Genomic DNA, 17199 nt, shown 5'->3' with positions numbered 1-17199 from the left:
ATAGAGGGAGAAAATGTAGAAGCAGTGAAAGAGTTTGTATTCCTAGGTGCAAAGATTACTGCAGATGCTGACTGCAGTCAGGAAATCAGAAGACGCTTAATCCTTGGGAGAAGAGCAATGACCAATCTCGATCAAATAGTTAAGAGCAGAGATATCACACTGACAACAAAGGTCCGCATAGTCAAAGCAGTGGTGTTCCCCGTAGTAACCTATGGCTGCGAGAGCTGGACCATAAGGAACGCTGAGAGAAGGAAGTTCGATGCTTTTGAACTGTGGTGTTGGAGGAAAATTCTGAGAGTGCCTTGGACTGCAAGAAGATCAAACCAGTCCATCCTCCAAGAAATAAAGCCAGACTGCTCACTTGAGGGACTGATATTAAAGGCAAAACTGAAATACTTTGGCCACATCATGAGAAGACAGGACACCCTGGAGAAGATGCTGATGCTAGGGAGAGTGGAGGGCAAAAGGAAGAGGGGCCGACCAAGGGCAAGGTGGACGGTTGACATTCTAGAGGTGACGGACTCGTCCCTGGGGGAGCTGGGGGTGTTGACCGACAGGAAGCTCTGGCGTGGGCTGGTCCATGAAGTCACGAAGAGTCGGAAGCGACTAAACGAATAAACAACAACGCATGGTGTCATCAGAAAGAAAGCTGAGTATGGAGTTAGTGGAAGAGTTGAAGTAAATAGCCTTTTTCCTCCATATCCGGGCACTGGTTTGAACGTTACTGTTTTGGAAAGGTGGTGTTGGGGCAAATTGTTTCCTTTTCTCCATGGTATCCCATCTTCATGCAACAGTGTTATTTCATCTTCAAATAACAATATTCCATAGTGTTTGCATCAGAACAGGGGCCTAGCTTGCTTATTCCGAAGCAGGACTTGGCATTTCCGTTAAATCCCTTCCTGTTCATTTCAGCCAGTGGCCTCCATCTACACCGCCAGATCCCCCTTCCAGTTCTGGGTGAAACCTCAGAGTCTCAGCCCCTCATCCAGGAAGGGCGGCCGGGGCTCCCACGGCAACCCAGGCGTGGAGCGGGACGGCCCCCAGCCCCTTCTGCCTCCGTGGCTCCCCTCCCCGGCTTCAGCCTTCCCCCAAGGCCGCCCCTTGCGTCTGCCCCGCCCCAAGGCTTTCCGGGCGACCCCACCCCGTAACCCCAGCTCTCCACGCGTAGAAGGAGCGACTCCCGTGCGGGCCTGCCGGCCGAGGCGCAGCGGAGCCGATTCCCGGCGGACGCGCAAACAGGCCGCGGGAAAGAGTCTCCCTCGCGCGGCCCAGCACGGGTCTTCCCGGCAGGCGCCGCGCGCGCCCGGAGCCGGCCCGGCGCGCCATTGGCTGGCGAGGGGGACAGGCAGCCTCGCTCCCGCCCCATCGGCTTGCCATTGGCGGCGGCCGAGAGGGCGGAAGGGGCGGTCGTCCGCAGGGAGCGTTTCCGGCTGCGTGGTGAGGGCGCGTGCGGCCATTTCGTCGGGAGCAGCCATGGTGAGTGGGCCGCAGAGCGCGGGGGCCGGGTGGCGGGGTCGTGCCCCCCGGTTGACGCTTCGCGCCGTGTCCCGCAGGTGCAGCTGCACGTGCTGTTCGAGCACGCGGCGGGCTACGCGCTGTTCGCGGCGCGGCCGACGGAGGAGGTGGGGCTGCTGCTGCCGCAGGTCGAGCAGAGCGCGCTGGACCTCGGGCGGTTCCGGGCCCTGGTGCGCCTCGAGGCCTTCTCGCCCTTCCGCTCGGCCCAGGCCGCGCTGGAGAACATGAACGCCGTCTCGGAGGGTGAGCGCGGGCCGGGCGGGGCGGGCGGGGCGGGCGGGGGTCTCGGTGGCGCCCCGGGCTGACCGGCTCCCGCCCCGCCCAGGGCTCCTGCACGAGGACCTGCGGTTGCTGCTCGAGACCAGCCTGCCGGCCAAGAAGAAGAAGGTACTGTTGGGCGTCGGCGACCCCAAGATCGGCGCGGCCATCCAGGAGGAGCTGGGCTACGCGTGCCAGGCGGGCGGCGTCGTGGCCGAGCTCACGCGAGGTGAGGGGGGCCGGGCGGGCGGGGCGGGGCGGGGCAGGGGCAGGGCGGCCGGCGGAGCCCTAACGCCCGGCCGCCCCGCAGGGATCCGGCTGCACTTCCACAGCCTGATCAAGGGCCTGACTGCCCAGGCCGCCTCCAAGGCTCAGCTGGGGCTGGGGCACAGCTACTCCCGCGCCAAGGTGAAGTTTAACGTGAACCGGGTGGACAACATGATCATCCAGTCTATCAGTCTCTTGGACCAGCTGGACAAGGACATCAACACCTTCTCCATGCGGGTCAGGTGAGCGAGTGGCCCTTCCTTTGGCTCCTATTTGGGGGGGGGAGCCAGCACTCCCTCCACCATCCTCCCTGCACAACAGCTGTGTGAGGAAGGCTAGGGCGAGAGAATGGGTGGCCAGAGCGGGTCTGGCTGGTCTTGAACCCGGCTTCTCCCAGGCCTGGTGGGCACCTTAGTCACTGTGCCCCGGGCTGTGGGGGGAGAGGCTTCCCCGTCTCCTTCAGCTTACCACAGGCAGCTTGGCTACCACCAGTGCTTGTATAGAAACGGGAGCTACAGCAAGGGTCCCTCCATGCATTCCAGCCAGGCCACCTGTTGCCTAAGCTGTTTGGTTTGTAGGGGTACAGGCTTTCTTTGTGGAACGGAGGAGGAAGTCTGGCGTTTGGCGCCATGGAAGGCTCTGACCCTTGAGGGTTAGGGCGGGTTCCCTTTCTGCCATGTGCTTGACTCTTTCTGGTACAGGGAATGGTACGGCTACCACTTTCCAGAGCTGATCAAGATCGTGAGCGACAGCTATACCTACTGCCGCTTGGCCAAGCTGATCGGTAATCGCAAGGAGCTGAGCGAGGAGAGTCTGGAGGGGCTGGAGGAAATTGTCATGGACAGCGCCAAGGCTCAGGCCATCCTGGACGCCTCCCGCTCTTCGATGGGTCAGTGCGTGGGGGAGAAAAAAGGCTGGAGGCGTTTTACTGCGGTTTGTCAGGGTGAGGGCATTCCAGAGCAAACACGTCCTGTTGATGAGTGGTTAGCAACTGACATGATCTCTGTGAGTGCGGCTGGCCAGCACACGGCGAAGTGGACTTTAAAGGCTGTGTGCTCTTTGCAGAAAGCTTGTGCGGCTTGTACCGTAAAGGAGGAACGTAGGAGGGGAGGCTGAATTGCTTGCCTATTTGAAACTGCCTGACTCAAAGAGCCAGAGTTGCCTGTGGCAATTTCCCGCTTCAGCGTTAATATGAGATGAGTGACCAGGTCCTTTGCGGGTTGCGTGCCGCGTCCTGATTAAAAGCCAACAGGAGACCCCCTCACCCCTGGCCAGTGTCCTTACTCCTCTCCTCTGACTCTGGTTTGGTACAGGAATGGACATTTCTCCTATTGATCTCATTAACATTGAGAGCTTCTCCAGCCGGGTTATCTCCCTTTCTGAATATCGCAAAGGTTTGCAGGAGTACCTTCGCTCCAAAATGAACCAGGTGGCTCCTAGTCTCTCAGCCTTAATCGGAGAAGTGGTGAGTTGGTTTTGTGCACATGTGTGTGGATAGGATCTCCCAAAGGGCTCCCTGGCTGCAGATGTGATGTGCATTTGGAATCTGTCAATCCACTGAATCTCAGTGCTGAAACCTACCAATGCTGATCTGTGCCAGGGGAAGGGCTTGAGCACGTTTTGCTTCTGGCTGCTCCTTGGTATTGAGAGACAGCCAGATGAGCAGGAGGAACAAGACTCATTTCTGCTTTAAGCTGAGCGGTTTCAGGCACACTGGGTGGACAGGAGTAGGGTGGATTTATTTGGGGTTTACCAAACCACAGGGCTGAGAAGGCTCGGGGGTCAAGTAGTTAGAGCCTGTGTGGCTGTGGTCGGAGTTATTGCTGACTGGTTTTTTTTTAATCTTTGCTGTCTTTATGGGCTTTCTGTATTTGTTTTGACTGGATTTTAATTTTGCTTTTATTTGTTGTCAGCCACCTAGCATCAGTACGCCAAGATGGGCAGCTGTACAAGTCAGCGCTAAGGAAATAAAATAAACCAGTCTGCTCTCTCTCCGCAGGTGGGTGCCCGTCTTATCTCCCATGCAGGCAGTCTGACCAACCTGGCCAAGTATCCAGCCTCAACAGTCCAGATTTTGGGGGCAGAGAAGGCCCTCTTCAGGTAACCCTCTGGGGGCACTGGAGCGATGGCAGGCAAACCCCTGGCAGTTGAGCTCCTTGATGCTGGCCAGGCACTGCTGGCCATGTCCTCTCAGCCTGCAGCCAGCCTACCCCTCTCCCGTGGGGATGGCCAAACCGGTGCCAAGGAGGGTTGTTTGTCTGATTGTTTCCTGCCCCGCAGGGCCCTGAAGACCCGGGGAAACACTCCCAAATACGGCTTGATATTTCACTCTACCTTTATTGGGCGAGCAGCAGCCAAGAACAAGGGGCGCATCTCCCGCTACTTGGCCAACAAGTGCACCATTGCGTCCCGCATTGACTGCTTCTCAGGTGGGCCGCAGAAGCTGCCGGTGCCTCCACTTTCTCCCCTTTGCCCAAGGGAGGAAGGGAGCAGAAGCGGGCAAGACTTGCCAAGATGCTTTGTGGCTTTGCCGTGATGGTTACATTTTTCGTCAGCAGCATTTCACACACGGTGAATGGTGACATTAAAATATCTGAGCAAGGCCAGCAGCTTAAAGAAGGAAGAGGGAGGGATAACCTCTGGGCGGCTTGCTGTTCCCCTTTTACTGGTGGCCGTTTCGGGCACGGCAGCGTGAGCGGCTTCAGCTTTGCTGCCCTCCATTCCTTTGCAGAAGTCCCAACCCCCGTCTTTGGAGACAAGTTGCGAGAACAGGTGGAGGAACGCCTGGCCTTCTACGAAACCGGGGAGACCCCTCGCAAGAACCTGGACGTCATGAAAGAGGCTGCTGTGGAGGTGAATACCGAGGAGGCCCGTGCCCGGCTACGTTGTTGGGCGTGATGAAACTCTGAGCCTGACCAATGATGGTGGAGGCCAAAGCTGATTTAATGAGTCTGATCCAATGTGTGCTGGTCAGAAACTCAGCTCGTGTGGGGGCGGAGTTGAGCCCTAACGACAGCCCTCCCCCTTTACAGGCATCAGAAGCAGCAGCCGAAATCAAAAGGAAGCTGGAGAAGAAGCAGAAGAAGAAGCTGAAGCAGGAGAAGAAGCGCCTGGAGGCTTTGGCAGCAGCTGCAGCAGCAGCAGAGATGGAGAACCCCGTCCTTGAGTCTCCAGGAGAGGTTGGGTGCTTTTATCCCTCCTCGGTGGTTCGGGAACTGCAGTTGCTGCCAACCTTGAAACAACAAAGAGGCCAGGGAAACCTCAAGGGGGAGGTTCTCAGACTGCCCTAAACATCATCAGTTTCTATTTTGCGTGGCTGTCAGCAGGCAGGTTGTGAGTAGAGTTGTTTCCTTGTGGTCCTGCCAAAGGGTTGCACTGCTGACATGTGTTCTTGCTTCTCAGGAAAACAAGGTTGAGCCCAAGAAGAAGAAACGGAAGCCCCAGGAGGAGGAGCCCATCGACAATGGTTTGGCGGACAAAGCGCCTTTGCCGAAGAAGAAGAAGGTGCAGCAGCTGCAGCTGGCTGCGGCAGTGGAGCCTGCAGCCAAGGGGAAGAGGACGAAAAAGAAAAAATCGGGGATGGAAGGGGAGGAAGACTAGCACACAGCGTGGAGGAGCCCAGCCTGATGGCGAGGCCATTCAGTTTTGCTTGTTTGAACACAGCTCTGCGGCATGCTTTTCCACAGCCCAGCGCTCTCGAGGCAACAAGACCAGAGGCCCAGCGGGCAGAGCAGCAAACGGAGATCTGGTGCAAGATGTTTGGTGTCGGCACCAGGGCTTCGTTGCTCCAAGAGGGGAAAGGCAGCCATTAACGCGCTGTGCTGCTTCTGAAAGGCAGAGGGAAGCTCAGCAGCTTCTATCAGAGGTTCTTTGGAGGAGAAGCGGGTCAGGCCATGCCCGCCCAAGTGACCCCTGTGCTGCCCCATCAGTGGGGTGGGGGTTAGCAGAAGCCACTTCTGCTGCAGAAGCTGGACTATAAACCTGAGCTGTCCTTAACTTGCCAGGAATAATAAAATGTACTGCTTTTCTATATGGCAGTTCCCCCCTTGTCCTCATCCTCTTTGGGGAAAGCAAGGGAGGGTAGGGAGGCACTAGAAGGTTCAGCTTTTTCAGGCTGTCGTAACTGAAAGCTGTGGCTACGAAAGCACAGTTTCAATTAGGCTTGAAATTGGGGGCTGCGCATGTGAATTGGTAGTTCTGTTTGCACTGAAGATGTTGCCTAGCCTGGCAGTGAAATGTCTGCATGAAGAAGAAAAGGCTCTGAGAGCACCAAGGATGCCAGAGTTCAACCCTGAGCTACAAATACTTTGATTGGTAGTTCTTAGCTCATCCCAAGCAGCCATAGTTTGTCTCGTTTCTGCAGCGACTGGAAATGCCGCTCGGTTGAGCGGAGAGGGCCATGCAGATGGCTGGCTCACAGGCAACGGTACTGGCACCGATGCTCATGCAGGTCTGCTGTAGGGAAAGACACCCAGCCCCCTGGTCATAATTCCACCCAGCTCCAAGATAAAACCCCAAGTGAAAAATGCTGTTTTCAGCTTCCTGGGGACTGGCACTGGGCTCTTTGCCAGGAGCATTGAAGTCCAGCTGTTGCCCTGTTCTGCTGCCAGTGGCTGCCTCGTGATGGCTGCTTCATGATGGCTCATCCCAGAGTTGAAGCTGGCATTGAAGGAACTGGCTCCCACTGCCTTTCAACTGCTGCACTGAGCACTCTGGTTTGGGGCATGATCAGAGCAGAGACTCCTGAGAAAGAGATGGTGGCACTGTGGGCGGCTGCTTTTGGGGGAGCCAGGTGTCCATTCTGTCACTCACCGGCTATGTTTGGCTTCCATTTGCTCTGCTGCAGGTGCCATGAGGCACCTTCCAGTGACCCCATGCAGCCTCCCCCAACTAGGTTGTTGAGCTGACTTGTGTCTGCCAGTGCTGCCCCCACTCAATCCAGTTGGTCCTCCCTTCACCCCTTCCTACTCCAAATATCTGCAAGGTGCACACCCCTCACTCTCTGAAGTGCAGGGCTCAATCCAGGCCAATTCCTTCACCTTGGAGCTCATGGGAGTTTCTCAGCCACTTGCTGCCCCAGCAAATACACTGGGCTGCAACTTGTCACCGCTCATGCAGCCTTGGGCATGGTCGGTCCAACCAACCCAGAAAATGCCTCCTCTGCTACCTCGCTTCTGGTAGCTGGTCTCTCACAAGGTGCACCTACTTGCAGTCAGCTTGGATCCTGAGCCTGACAAACCTGGAAAGCTGGCATTACTACTGCTCCTTTTCCCCCTCAACCAACTCCCAGACACCCCAAGGCCAAGTATCTCATAGCACAGAGCCAACAGCTCCTTTTATTACATGCATCTGGCCAACATGAAGTCACAATAAATAAAGGGACGAAAAGCGGGCAGCCCGGAATTGCCACTCCAGTGGAGTTTCTTGTGTCTACTCAGTCAGCGCTGCAATCACTGCATGAGTGAAGTCATCTGATGTGGCATAGCCTCCCATGTCTGCAGTTCGCACCTGCCAAAAGAGCAGTAGAGAGGCAACACTTGGCTAACATCTGGTATCCAGACTCTGGTGTTTCAGTTACCTTAAATGCCTGTCCCTTGGGAGCCTTGCCCAGCAGTCGGGGGCTGTGCTCCTAGGAGATCCAGAGCGCTTCCAAATCACTTTTGGCTCCTGCACAGCCTGCCTGACCAGGGACCAGTCTCAGCAGGGCACATACGGTGGCCAATATGAGCTGGGTGCAACTAGAGGAATCTTCCTGCAGCTAAAGGGGTGACTGCCAAGATTTCAGCAGAGAAAAATGGCTCACTTTTTGCAAAACTGGGAGGCAGAGCTGAAAATACTTTTGCCCAATCACATTTGTGCTTTTCCAAAGCAGAATTATTGTTTAATGAGTGTTGCAAGCTTCCATGAGCTAAGAAAACCCATTTTTAAAATTGGTTAAGACAACATAAACTTGAATTAAAGGAGATGAAGTGTGGCAAATGTCCTTAGTTCCAGAGCCCTGGAGGAGTCCAACAGCACCATCTATTCCAGGGAGGTCACCCAGATGCCTCTGGGAAGGCTCCCCAAGCAGGACAGGAGGGCAGTAACTTTCTCCTGGTGAGCACACTGACTGACCATAGCATTTCAGTGTACACACGTGTGTACCACAAGTCATTGTACAATATAGCTACAGTGCTAGTTTAGGGACTGGTAGGCTTAAAAGGGGCAATGCATTAGGAAGAAAGTACTGATGGCACATACCATCAGCTTTGCCCAGAATGGAAAAGGACGTTCAGGGAAATGAGATCTGTCAAAACCTTGCCTTTTGTATTGGTGCCCGGTCTGTCCCAAGAGGTGGAATGTATCTGGCAGCCTCTTCCTCTATCAAGCCCTTCAGATTAGTGGGCATCACTTCTTGTGGTAATTCCCATTCTTGTACTATGACAAAAACCTCTAGAAAGTTCTAAGTCTGCTGCCCACCAATGTCACTGGGGAAACACCAGTCTGTGAGAGTTGTCCCCCCACCTTCCATGCTCAACTGCACACAGGTGTACAGTTGTCAGGCCCATAGCAGACAGGGCCCTGCCTACAGCTTTCCTTGGCACAGCTTAAAAGGAACAGCCAAGAGGCACAGGGAGGGTGCCCATGCCCACCTTTGCCCACTTGGCTTGCATTTTTCCCAACCCTCAAAGCCCCCAGCCGGACTTCCTTTTAAGGAGAGCCTGCCAAATCCTTACCCGTGCTTGCCTTCAGGGGCAACTCTTTTTAGCTCCACAGTCTCTCTCTAAGATGCAGTAATCAGCCCACAGCCTTCCATGTTCTATCCCAGCCTGCAATTTATCAGCTGTTTTCTCCCTTGGACTCTTCTTTCTATGCTCTTCCGCACAACCCCAACAGCACCAGGCCTTGGCCCCCGTGGGGAAGACATGGCTTTTGCACAATGCCCGTCACTTCACACTTGCTTACAGTGAGCCACCGGGGCCCATCCACCCCGTTGGGAGCTGGCGCTCCATGCAGTCAACTCATCCTTTCACCACCCTGTCTGCTGCAAGAGTGGCCACCCACCTCTGACTCCAGGGCAGTCACGAACCAGAGCCAGTCTCAACTTCCTTTCCGTAACACAAGACCCCCATTTGCTTCTCTTTGATGTTGACCGCACCCAAGGATTAACACCTATGGGGAATGCTGCCAAATGTTTTGAGGAAGTCTAACAGCGCCCTAGAGCATCTCACCCTGACTGATACTGGGAATTCCCAAGGGCGACTGAGGCAGGACTTCCCCTGGCACAGGGCTGACCGCTTTGTATTTTCTACCTTGATTTCCATCAATTTAGTTGGAACATGCAGATTATCAGGGAAATCTTCCCCCGGCTTCTCAGAAATAAATCCATTAATTTTAATGGGATTTACTCCAAAGTAAATGGCTCAGTCCTGCAGCCTAAGCAAAATCAAATCAGTATTGCATTAAGAGCCTAAGCATTCACTTGCTGCATCAGGTCCATGGTCCAGCCTTCTACAGGGCCAGCGGCCAACCAGATGCCTCTGCCAAGTTCTTGAGGCGAGATGGGAGGACAATGGCCGAGACCCCCCCACCCCATTTCCAGCAACTCGTACTTGAGTGCAGCTGACTCTTGCTTGGGAGGGGGGAAAAAGCCATTCCTGTGAGCAGTCCCCAAAAGCCCAATCCTCCGTGCACCGGTCTGGCCCGCTTTCAGATGGCTTTATTGGCCAATTCCCAATACACAGAAACTCCTTTTAGAGGTGCTGCATGTGTTCAATGGTTGTCATTTATCAGCAAGAACTCCAACCATTTGACTATTCTGCAGATATTTTCCCCCCAAATTGAATCAAAATAAAGGAAACACAAGAACCAAAGAAAGTGCTACTCAGCCATCTTCTCTGCAGTGGCCAGAGGGGGGCACTAATTGGAGATGGCTGGCAAAGCCAATGGAGCCTCATCATGTTCCCAATTATTGAGAGGGTGTCAGAAGGTGTCACCTCCAGTGGCTCCTCTGCTACTCAAAGCAGGCTCTGCGAGAGGGCCGGCCTCAGTGACAGCTCCAAGTCTTTTCAGTCCACAGAAAAATGAGCCAAAGGAAGGACCACTTTGGGGGTGGAAGCAATCACGAACCGGGAAGGGCATCAAGGAAGCAGCCCTCCTAAGGCAGGGGAACGACAGATGCCACGCTGTCTGCCTGGGCTGCTTGGGAGATCCAGGTGCGGAGCGCCAGTTGTTTTGGGCACAAACACTTAAGTCCCTCCACAGCATTAAAGAATCCTTTTGGTCTGCCGCAACCCTGTCACCTGCCAGGAATCAGCTAAGGCGGAACACTCAGAAGGAGCAGAGCCAGAATGAAAAATCCCTTTTATTTGCAAGCAGACTAGACAGCAGCCATAGATTACACATCACGCACATGGGCTGAGCCCCCAGAAAGCTGTCACACTGAGGACACCTGAAGCCCACTCACCGCCAAAGCCAGGATGGCCCACATGGCAAACTCTCTCCCCAGCACCCCGGGCAGATTCTGGCAAAACCTCCTGATGGTGTTCCACAGGGCTGAAAGGCTGCTCTCCAGTTAGGGGGCCCAACTGCCTCCGCAAGGACCACGTCCACCACCCAGGTGTTATTTCAAGAGCCCTTCGGGAGGCAGCTTCCCTTCCCGTAACCCACACCCCCCCACACCCTTTCTCGCCAGCCTGCTGCAACAGGAGGCGGAGCTCCCAAGGGGATGGCTCAGAGCAGAAGGCCCTGGAGACAGCGCCCCCCCAACAATGGCTACAGATTAAGGTTACTATGGTAACTAATCATTTTGGCCGGGTGAAGAGGTTGAATTTAATTGTCCTCTTTTCGGATGTTAATTTTTGCACCTGGGGAGAAGAACTTGCCTGGACTTGTTTTAGTTTCAGTTTCCCTTCTGTGTAGGCATGTAGAGAGTTAAGCAGCTCTCACTGAGAGCCTGTGAATATGTTTGCTTTCTGTAAATAAAATTATTTTTATAGAAATGCCTGGTGTGTGACTTTTCTGATCTCTCCTGGGCCAAAGGCTTATACTGAGAAGGGACCCCCACCCCCGGAAGACAGGAGCCACAGCCAGTACCAGCTAGCAATCAAGGAAGCCGTTCCCGCTGGGCTGGCACGGCTCCTGTCCCTTCCAGCTGGAGTAGACTAGGCCTTCGCAGGGCCTTGAGCGCCCCAAGAGGCGGGAGAAGTTTCTTCCCCAACAGGGGCTGGGCAGCTCCATCTGGGTCTGGCCCGGAGAGGCTACTGGGGTGGGGCCTGCTGGGGCAGGTGTGGGGCAGGTGTGGGGCAGGGGCAGCCTGAGCCTAGACACCATAGTGGGGGTGGAGGTGGTCAATAACAGACTTGATGAAGTCCGAGGTGGTAGAATAACCGCCCATGTCCTGTGTCCGCACCTACAATCCAACACAGGGAAGGGGGAGGGAGAAAAATGGTCATAAGCACGGGGTCAAAAAGAACAAAAAGAAAATGGGACAGGACAGAGCGCGCTCAGTGGCGACAGGGAGTGAACTGCGAGAAGCACCCCCCTGGAAGCAAGCAACGGCAGCAGCTCATCAGCGTCCGCACCCACAGAGCTGAACCCACAGTGGTAACTGATAAGGAGAAACTGGTCCTGCCTGCCTGCCTGGAGCCTTCCCCCACCCCCAGGGCCACCAACACCTCCTCCTCTGAAAAGCCTGCCAACTGGAAACAAAGCGAAAGCAAAGCAGAGACCAGAGCAGCGCCACACACACAAGGACAGCTGTCGCCACTCACCTTGCCAACTTTGATCACCTTTTTCACCGCGTCTGAAATCATGGCGGAGTGATACTCCAAGCTGGTCAGGAGCAGAGGAGGGATACATTTTAGAAGGGGGGGGGTTGGTTTGTCCTTCACAATTACCCTGTGAGGTAGGCCAGGCCAATGGCAAGGAGGTCTCGCCCTACCAAGTCCGCTCAGCCCAGCGCCCACAGCTTGGGGAACCTACTTCAGATGCCTCAGCATGTTGGCTGAGGAAAGCAGCATGGCCGTGGGGTTGGCAATGTTCCTCCCAACGGCCTGGGCAAAGGGGTGACGGGCACCCTGGAAGAGGAGCAGAAAAACACCTTCAGAAGCATCGAGCATGCCAGCTGGCCCCAAACTCCCCAATGGGTGGGGAGGAGACAGGGGCAGCACCAGGCCCAGCCTCACCATTTCAAACACGGCAAAGTCAGCGCTGTAGCTCTCCCCCGGGACCACACCGGCCCCACCCACCAGGCCGGCTGCCAGATTGTCAATGATGTTGCCATACAAGTTGGGCATGACCAAGACGTCAAACTGGTAAGGGTTTTGCACCAGCTGAAAAATACACACACATATCCCTCCATGAAAGAAAGGCCAGAGATTCCTGCTTGGCAGCTGGGCCATATAAACCCAACTGCACCAAGGATGTGCTCCTGACATGTGGGAAATTTCCAGGGCAGAGCCTGACTTGCCCTCCTGGAACAGAACAGTTTAGGGGCCCCTGGGGAACATTGCTTAGGGGCAGAGCTCCGCTCTAAGCCCTCTGGAAGTCCAGCCCCTTTCCCACAGAGGCATAACGACTGGTTGGATTGGACTCTGTCAAAGCAATACAGAAATTGGTAGGTTTTTGTCAGTTTCTGATCTCACGTCTGTAGGGAACTGTGGAGGATTCAGTCTGTGCCATCCACATCGCTCAGCCACAGGGTCAGAGAAGCACTTGAACATGGCCTGGGCACAGCAAAGGGACTTGTCATCCAGAGAGCAGCCCCCCCAAAACTTGAGAAGCTTTCTTGCGATGCCAGCATCATCAGCCCAAAGTGATGGCCCAGGCTCCATAGCTGCTGGGTATCAAAGAACAGGCACCTCCCTGAAAGAAGGGGCACCAATCCAGCCTGCTATATTGCAGGGAGTGGTCTCCATAGCCTTAAGGCCCCTCTCCAAGCAGCACACTGTGGAGCTAAAGGGTGAAACTGCAGTGGCTACTTAGAGGTCTGAGAAGGTAACTCACAAGACCCCATGTGGAAATCCCAACTTGGGATTGGATGTGTTCCTTTTCTGCAGCAGCGAGAAACAACCACACTTCCATGCTTTCTGAAAAATTAGCTGTGCTCACGTCACAAAAATCACAGAATCCTAGAGCTGGGAGGGGCCCTTGGATTCCAACCCACGGGGAAGCCTCCCAGAGAGGGGGGGTCTTGCCTCTGCTGGAAGCCACTGAGCAAAGGGGAGCCAGAGCTGCTCCAGACCACCGGCTGACGTCGAGCCCAGGCTAATAAGCCACCACTGCCAGGTCCGCAGAATCTGCCACGCCCAGTGCAGAGGCCTTGCTCTGACTCCAGGCTCAAACTCAGGCAACAGCTGGCACCCGAACCACAAATTATCCAACCTATTTTGGCCTCCTTCACGTCTGCGGAATCCACACCGCTGACAATTTTCTTCTCCTATTGACTCCTGGCACCAAAACCAAGGGGCTGCCGGGCTGCCTGTCGGAAACTACCAAGGTAGGCTGCCATGGAAATGCCCAAGTGCCCCTCCCTCTGCTGGTGCCCTCTCCCCTCTGCGTCTCCTGCAGGCACGAGCAGGCAGCCCTACCTGCATGCAGCAGTTGTCTATGATCATGGTCTCGAATGTGATCCTGGGATACAGCTCAGCCACCTCCTCACAGCAGCGGAGGAAGAGCCCATCGCCCAGCTTCCTGGAAGGGAGAGAGAGACAAGCTCTCGCACATACCCAGATGGCTGCTGACCTACGATGCCAGCTACTACATAGCAGCCAAAGACAACCCGTCTTCCCAGGAATGACCCGGCCACAGCCCAGAAGGTTTGGCCTGAATCAAAGGGGACAAATGGGTTGGGTTGGGTAAGGGAGGGGGCACAAAGCTGCAGCAGCTTCTCGGCAGGCAGCAAAGTCCAAGGGCGGGAGGAGTCTGGCCTTGGAAGTTGCTGGGGTGGCTACTCTGGGCAGAGGGCAGATGCGTCTCTTACTGTGTCCTGCCAGACAAGCACTAGAAGGAGCACAAGGGCAGCCTCAGACTGGGTGCATCACCCTCTGCCATGGCCAATATTTCTCCCCAGGCTCGAAACCAAGAGAGCCGGGACAAGGTTTTTTAAACTGTGCCACCGAGCAACTGCCCTTCAGTACCAGAATCTGCCCTGACAAGGAAGAGAAAAAGAGAGGGAGGCACGGTCCAGTGCCCAATTCTGCACTGAAGTCCTCCACGCCAACTTCCTCAACCTGCATCAATTTTGCTGCAAAGCGAGGATCTCCACAGGCTCTTAGGTCCCACAACCAGGGGCCGGCACGTAAGAAGGGCAGCTGCTATCCAAAGCTTCTAGAGATCCAGGGAAAGATCAGAAGGCACTCCCCCCATCCCAATTCACTGAGACAGCCAGGCAGGCAGGCAGGCTCACTTACATGATATTGGCCTTGTGCACTGCAGTGACCTTGGAACGCCCCTTCTTGGTGGCAAAATCAAAGGCAAACTTGGCAATGCGCTGTGACTTGGCCCGTGTGATGATCTTCAGGCATTCAATGACACCCTTTGCACTCTGAATGCAGAGAGAAGCACAAGCCGTGCAGCCCACTTGAAGCCATCCCTGAGCCCAAGACCACCAAGGTCCTCCCTGAAGTTGGGTGGGATGGAAACTCCCTGGCTGCCCCCTCCCTCCCTGAATCACAGTATTTCTATGAGAACCAGGCAATTAAGCAGCTGTATGCAAAGCTCACCATTCAGAGATACCACATTCTGGATTAGGGGTCTGCTTTCTTCCAAACCGTAAAATGGTCCAGAAAAAAAACAGAGGCAATTCTTCCACACCCCTTTCACTAAGTACTGGCACGAGTTGGCCTCTTCCTTTGTATCTGTTTATCTTTTCCCATCACATCCCCTAGACTGCTCTTACATAAGCCACGCTGGGCTCTTAGGAAGGCTTAAGCTAAGCAAACAATGGGAGTGAAGGACTGCTGGTCTCCTGCAGATCTGAGAGAACAGTTTCTCTCCAGCCTGTTGCACATGCTTTTAAGCAGGCAAACGTCTGTCCTGTTGGAAAGCTAACCTCACTGCCCCACAGTCTATAGGTCCTCAGTGGTCTTCTTTGGCTTTGTGCTGGTGTAGCCCCATTCAGCATCCCCTCCCCCGTGTAGCCTTACGGACCCCCAGAGAAGCCAAGCAACTGGACCAGCAAGTCAGAGGGACGTGGCGCCCACCTCATGTTCCAGGGAACTATACTCGCCCTCTGTCTGCTCGCGGATGATCACCAGGTCCAAGTTGTTGTGCCGCGTTTTATAGCCAGGCAGGCTGCTCACACGGACCACATTGGCAAAGAGATCAAGCTTGCGCCTGCAATAAGGAGTCAGGTGTAGGACTGCTGTTTCATCCTGCGTCGCTGCTGCCCCACCAGAACCTCTGAGGCGCTCCAGAGTTGACACCAGGTGCGGGGAAGCTGTGCTCACCGAGCTGAAGGCTTCACCCTGAGAGACGGACGTACCTGAGCCTCATGTCGTAGGAGGCCAATTCCCCTTTGTACTCCATGGGGGTATGAATCTTCCCTGCAAGGCCAAGAGAGCGCAAGCAAGCAATGAGGAGGGCCGGAGGGCGGAGGCAGCCCAGTCCCCTGGCGCAGAGGGGAGCCTCACCTATCAGGGCCACTTTGCTCTTCCTCATGGAGTCCAGCACCCGGTCCAGGATCTCCTCCGAGGCCATGTTCTGCACCTCGCTCAGATGGTGCTCGTCGAACTGCACCGGGACGCCCGCCACCTGCAGGGCAGAGCGGAGGGCAGCCCGGGTGGGACGCCGCGCCCCTTCCCGGCCCCTCCAGGAGGCGCCCGCGACTTACCTTGAAGACCTCCTTGACGGAGTGCATCAGCTCCGGGCCCACGCCGTCCCCCGGCAGCATCGTCACCGGGAACGTCCCCTCCGAGCGGGCGCTCTCCGCCTGCAACGAAGCGGGAGGGTCGCGCCGCCGCCGGGCCTCCGTGCATTAACCGCCGGGCAGGCGCGGGGCGGAAGAGCCCGAAGAAGGCCCCGGCCGCCCCCCACCGGCCGCCAGGCCTCCCCGCCCCTCCCGCCGAGCGGCCGCGGGCGCGAGCCTCACCTGGCCCGGCCTCTGCAGACGCGCCGCCGAGGTCGCCAGGCCCCGCTGCAAGAGAAGAGGGCCGGTGAGCGGGATCGCCGTGCCCCCCGCCCCGGCACACCCGCCCCGTCGTCTCCGGCCCAGCGGGGCTCGCCTGTCCGCTCACCCCGCCGGCGGAGGCGGCCGCGGCCGCCGCCCGGACGCCCTTCAGCGCCACCGCCATTGCCGTCCCAGCAGGCCCGGCGCGGAGGCACCATAGAGAGCCGGGCGGGGGAGCGGCGCACCGGCTTCCGGCTCCGCGACCGGAACAGGCTGGCTCTCAGCTTCCGCGAGAGACCGTTGGGATTGGCACTTCCCCGGCGGGTGCCTCCTGCGGGCGTCCCTCCCCGGCCCTCAGTGGGCACGTGGTCACGGGGAATTACGTCACTCCCGGGGTTCACCTGATACGGAGAAAAACTGTCAACTCCCAGAATGCCCCAGCCAGCTTATGCTTCCCCAGCCAGAATTCTGGGAGTTGAAGTCCACCCGTCTTCAAGTCGCCAAGTTGGGAAAACAGTGGTCCAAATGGGCGCTCAGCTACAAAGGGCCAAGTGACGTGAATCTAGGCGAGCTGAGCGTGCTGTGTGATGCAGCTATGAAGGTTTTAATCGCTCGCATTGAGGAAGTTGTGCAAAGACCCAGTATACACCACTGCACCTCCCTCCCTGCTCTCTATTGTTACAGCATTGCAGAAATATTGTGACTTAGAAAGTCAAAATATTTCTCCAGTAATTCTGCGGGGAAAGGCAAGGAGCGCAAGAACTTGGGTCTCGGCTGGCAGATCCTTGGGAAAGTGCTGCAGCCACTTCCCCGGGTCTCTGGCAAGTCACCCTCGCTGCATCAAGGCCATGAGCGTCGGGGACGTGTTGCCTCTCCTGCATCCCCTCCTGTCCGGAGCAGCTCCCCCTGCGGCCAGTGGGGGCTTTCGCTTCTGGCCCACAGGCACAAGTTGGCCTTGAGGTTGCCAGCTCCCAAAGGGGTTCAGAGCACTGAGGTTGGCATGCCAGCTGTGGACCTGCCCCAGGACCTTAAATGAAAGAGAAGAAGTGCTGGGGCAGCAGGTGGCACCA

General features: G+C 56.2%; 2 protein-coding genes and 1 non-coding gene across 4 annotated transcripts; 2 read left to right on the top strand and 1 right to left on the bottom strand.

Moving 5' to 3' along the window:
- The first annotated feature begins 1359 nt into the window (after positions 1-1359).
- Positions 1360-6077, top strand: NOP56 (NOP56 ribonucleoprotein). The gene is made up of 11 exons (XM_063309892.1): positions 1360-1476; positions 1554-1758; positions 1841-2002; positions 2084-2282; positions 2742-2929; positions 3354-3505; positions 4040-4140; positions 4321-4469; positions 4772-4893; positions 5073-5219; positions 5443-6077. Exons 1-11 carry the CDS (start codon positions 1474-1476, stop codon positions 5638-5640), a joined length of 1626 nt encoding a protein of 541 aa, XP_063165962.1. The 5' UTR covers positions 1360-1473; the 3' UTR covers positions 5641-6077.
- On the top strand, positions 4930-4998 carry LOC134502483 (small nucleolar RNA SNORD57). The gene has a single exon (XR_010068447.1). It is a non-coding gene; the product is annotated as a small nucleolar RNA SNORD57 (small nucleolar RNA).
- A 1273-nt stretch (positions 6078-7350) lies between the features above and the next one.
- IDH3B (isocitrate dehydrogenase (NAD(+)) 3 non-catalytic subunit beta) lies at positions 7351-16332 on the bottom strand. Of its 2 annotated transcripts, none has more exons than XM_063309794.1 (12): positions 16257-16332; positions 16112-16156; positions 15854-15952; positions 15654-15774; positions 15506-15566; positions 15225-15357; positions 14433-14566; positions 13611-13713; positions 12207-12353; positions 12004-12098; positions 11793-11853; positions 7351-7548 (listed from the first exon to the last, which is right to left on the bottom strand). In XM_063309794.1, exons 1-12 carry the CDS (start codon positions 16311-16313, stop codon positions 7471-7473), a joined length of 1134 nt encoding a protein of 377 aa, XP_063165864.1. In that variant the 5' UTR covers positions 16314-16332; the 3' UTR covers positions 7351-7470. The 2 variants fall into 2 exon arrangements, with proteins under 2 accessions (XP_063165864.1, XP_063165863.1); XM_063309793.1 differs by lacking the exon at positions 7351-7548 and adding an exon at positions 10372-11431.
- Between the last annotated feature and the right edge of the window lie 867 nt (positions 16333-17199).

Source organism: Candoia aspera, chromosome 8 (genome assembly GCF_035149785.1).
Source record: "Candoia aspera isolate rCanAsp1 chromosome 8, rCanAsp1.hap2, whole genome shotgun sequence".
Lineage (NCBI taxonomy): Eukaryota > Metazoa > Chordata > Lepidosauria > Squamata > Boidae > Candoia > Candoia aspera.
The sequence above is the reverse complement of the archived record's forward strand: the minus strand, read 5'-3'. Positions and strand labels throughout refer to the sequence as shown.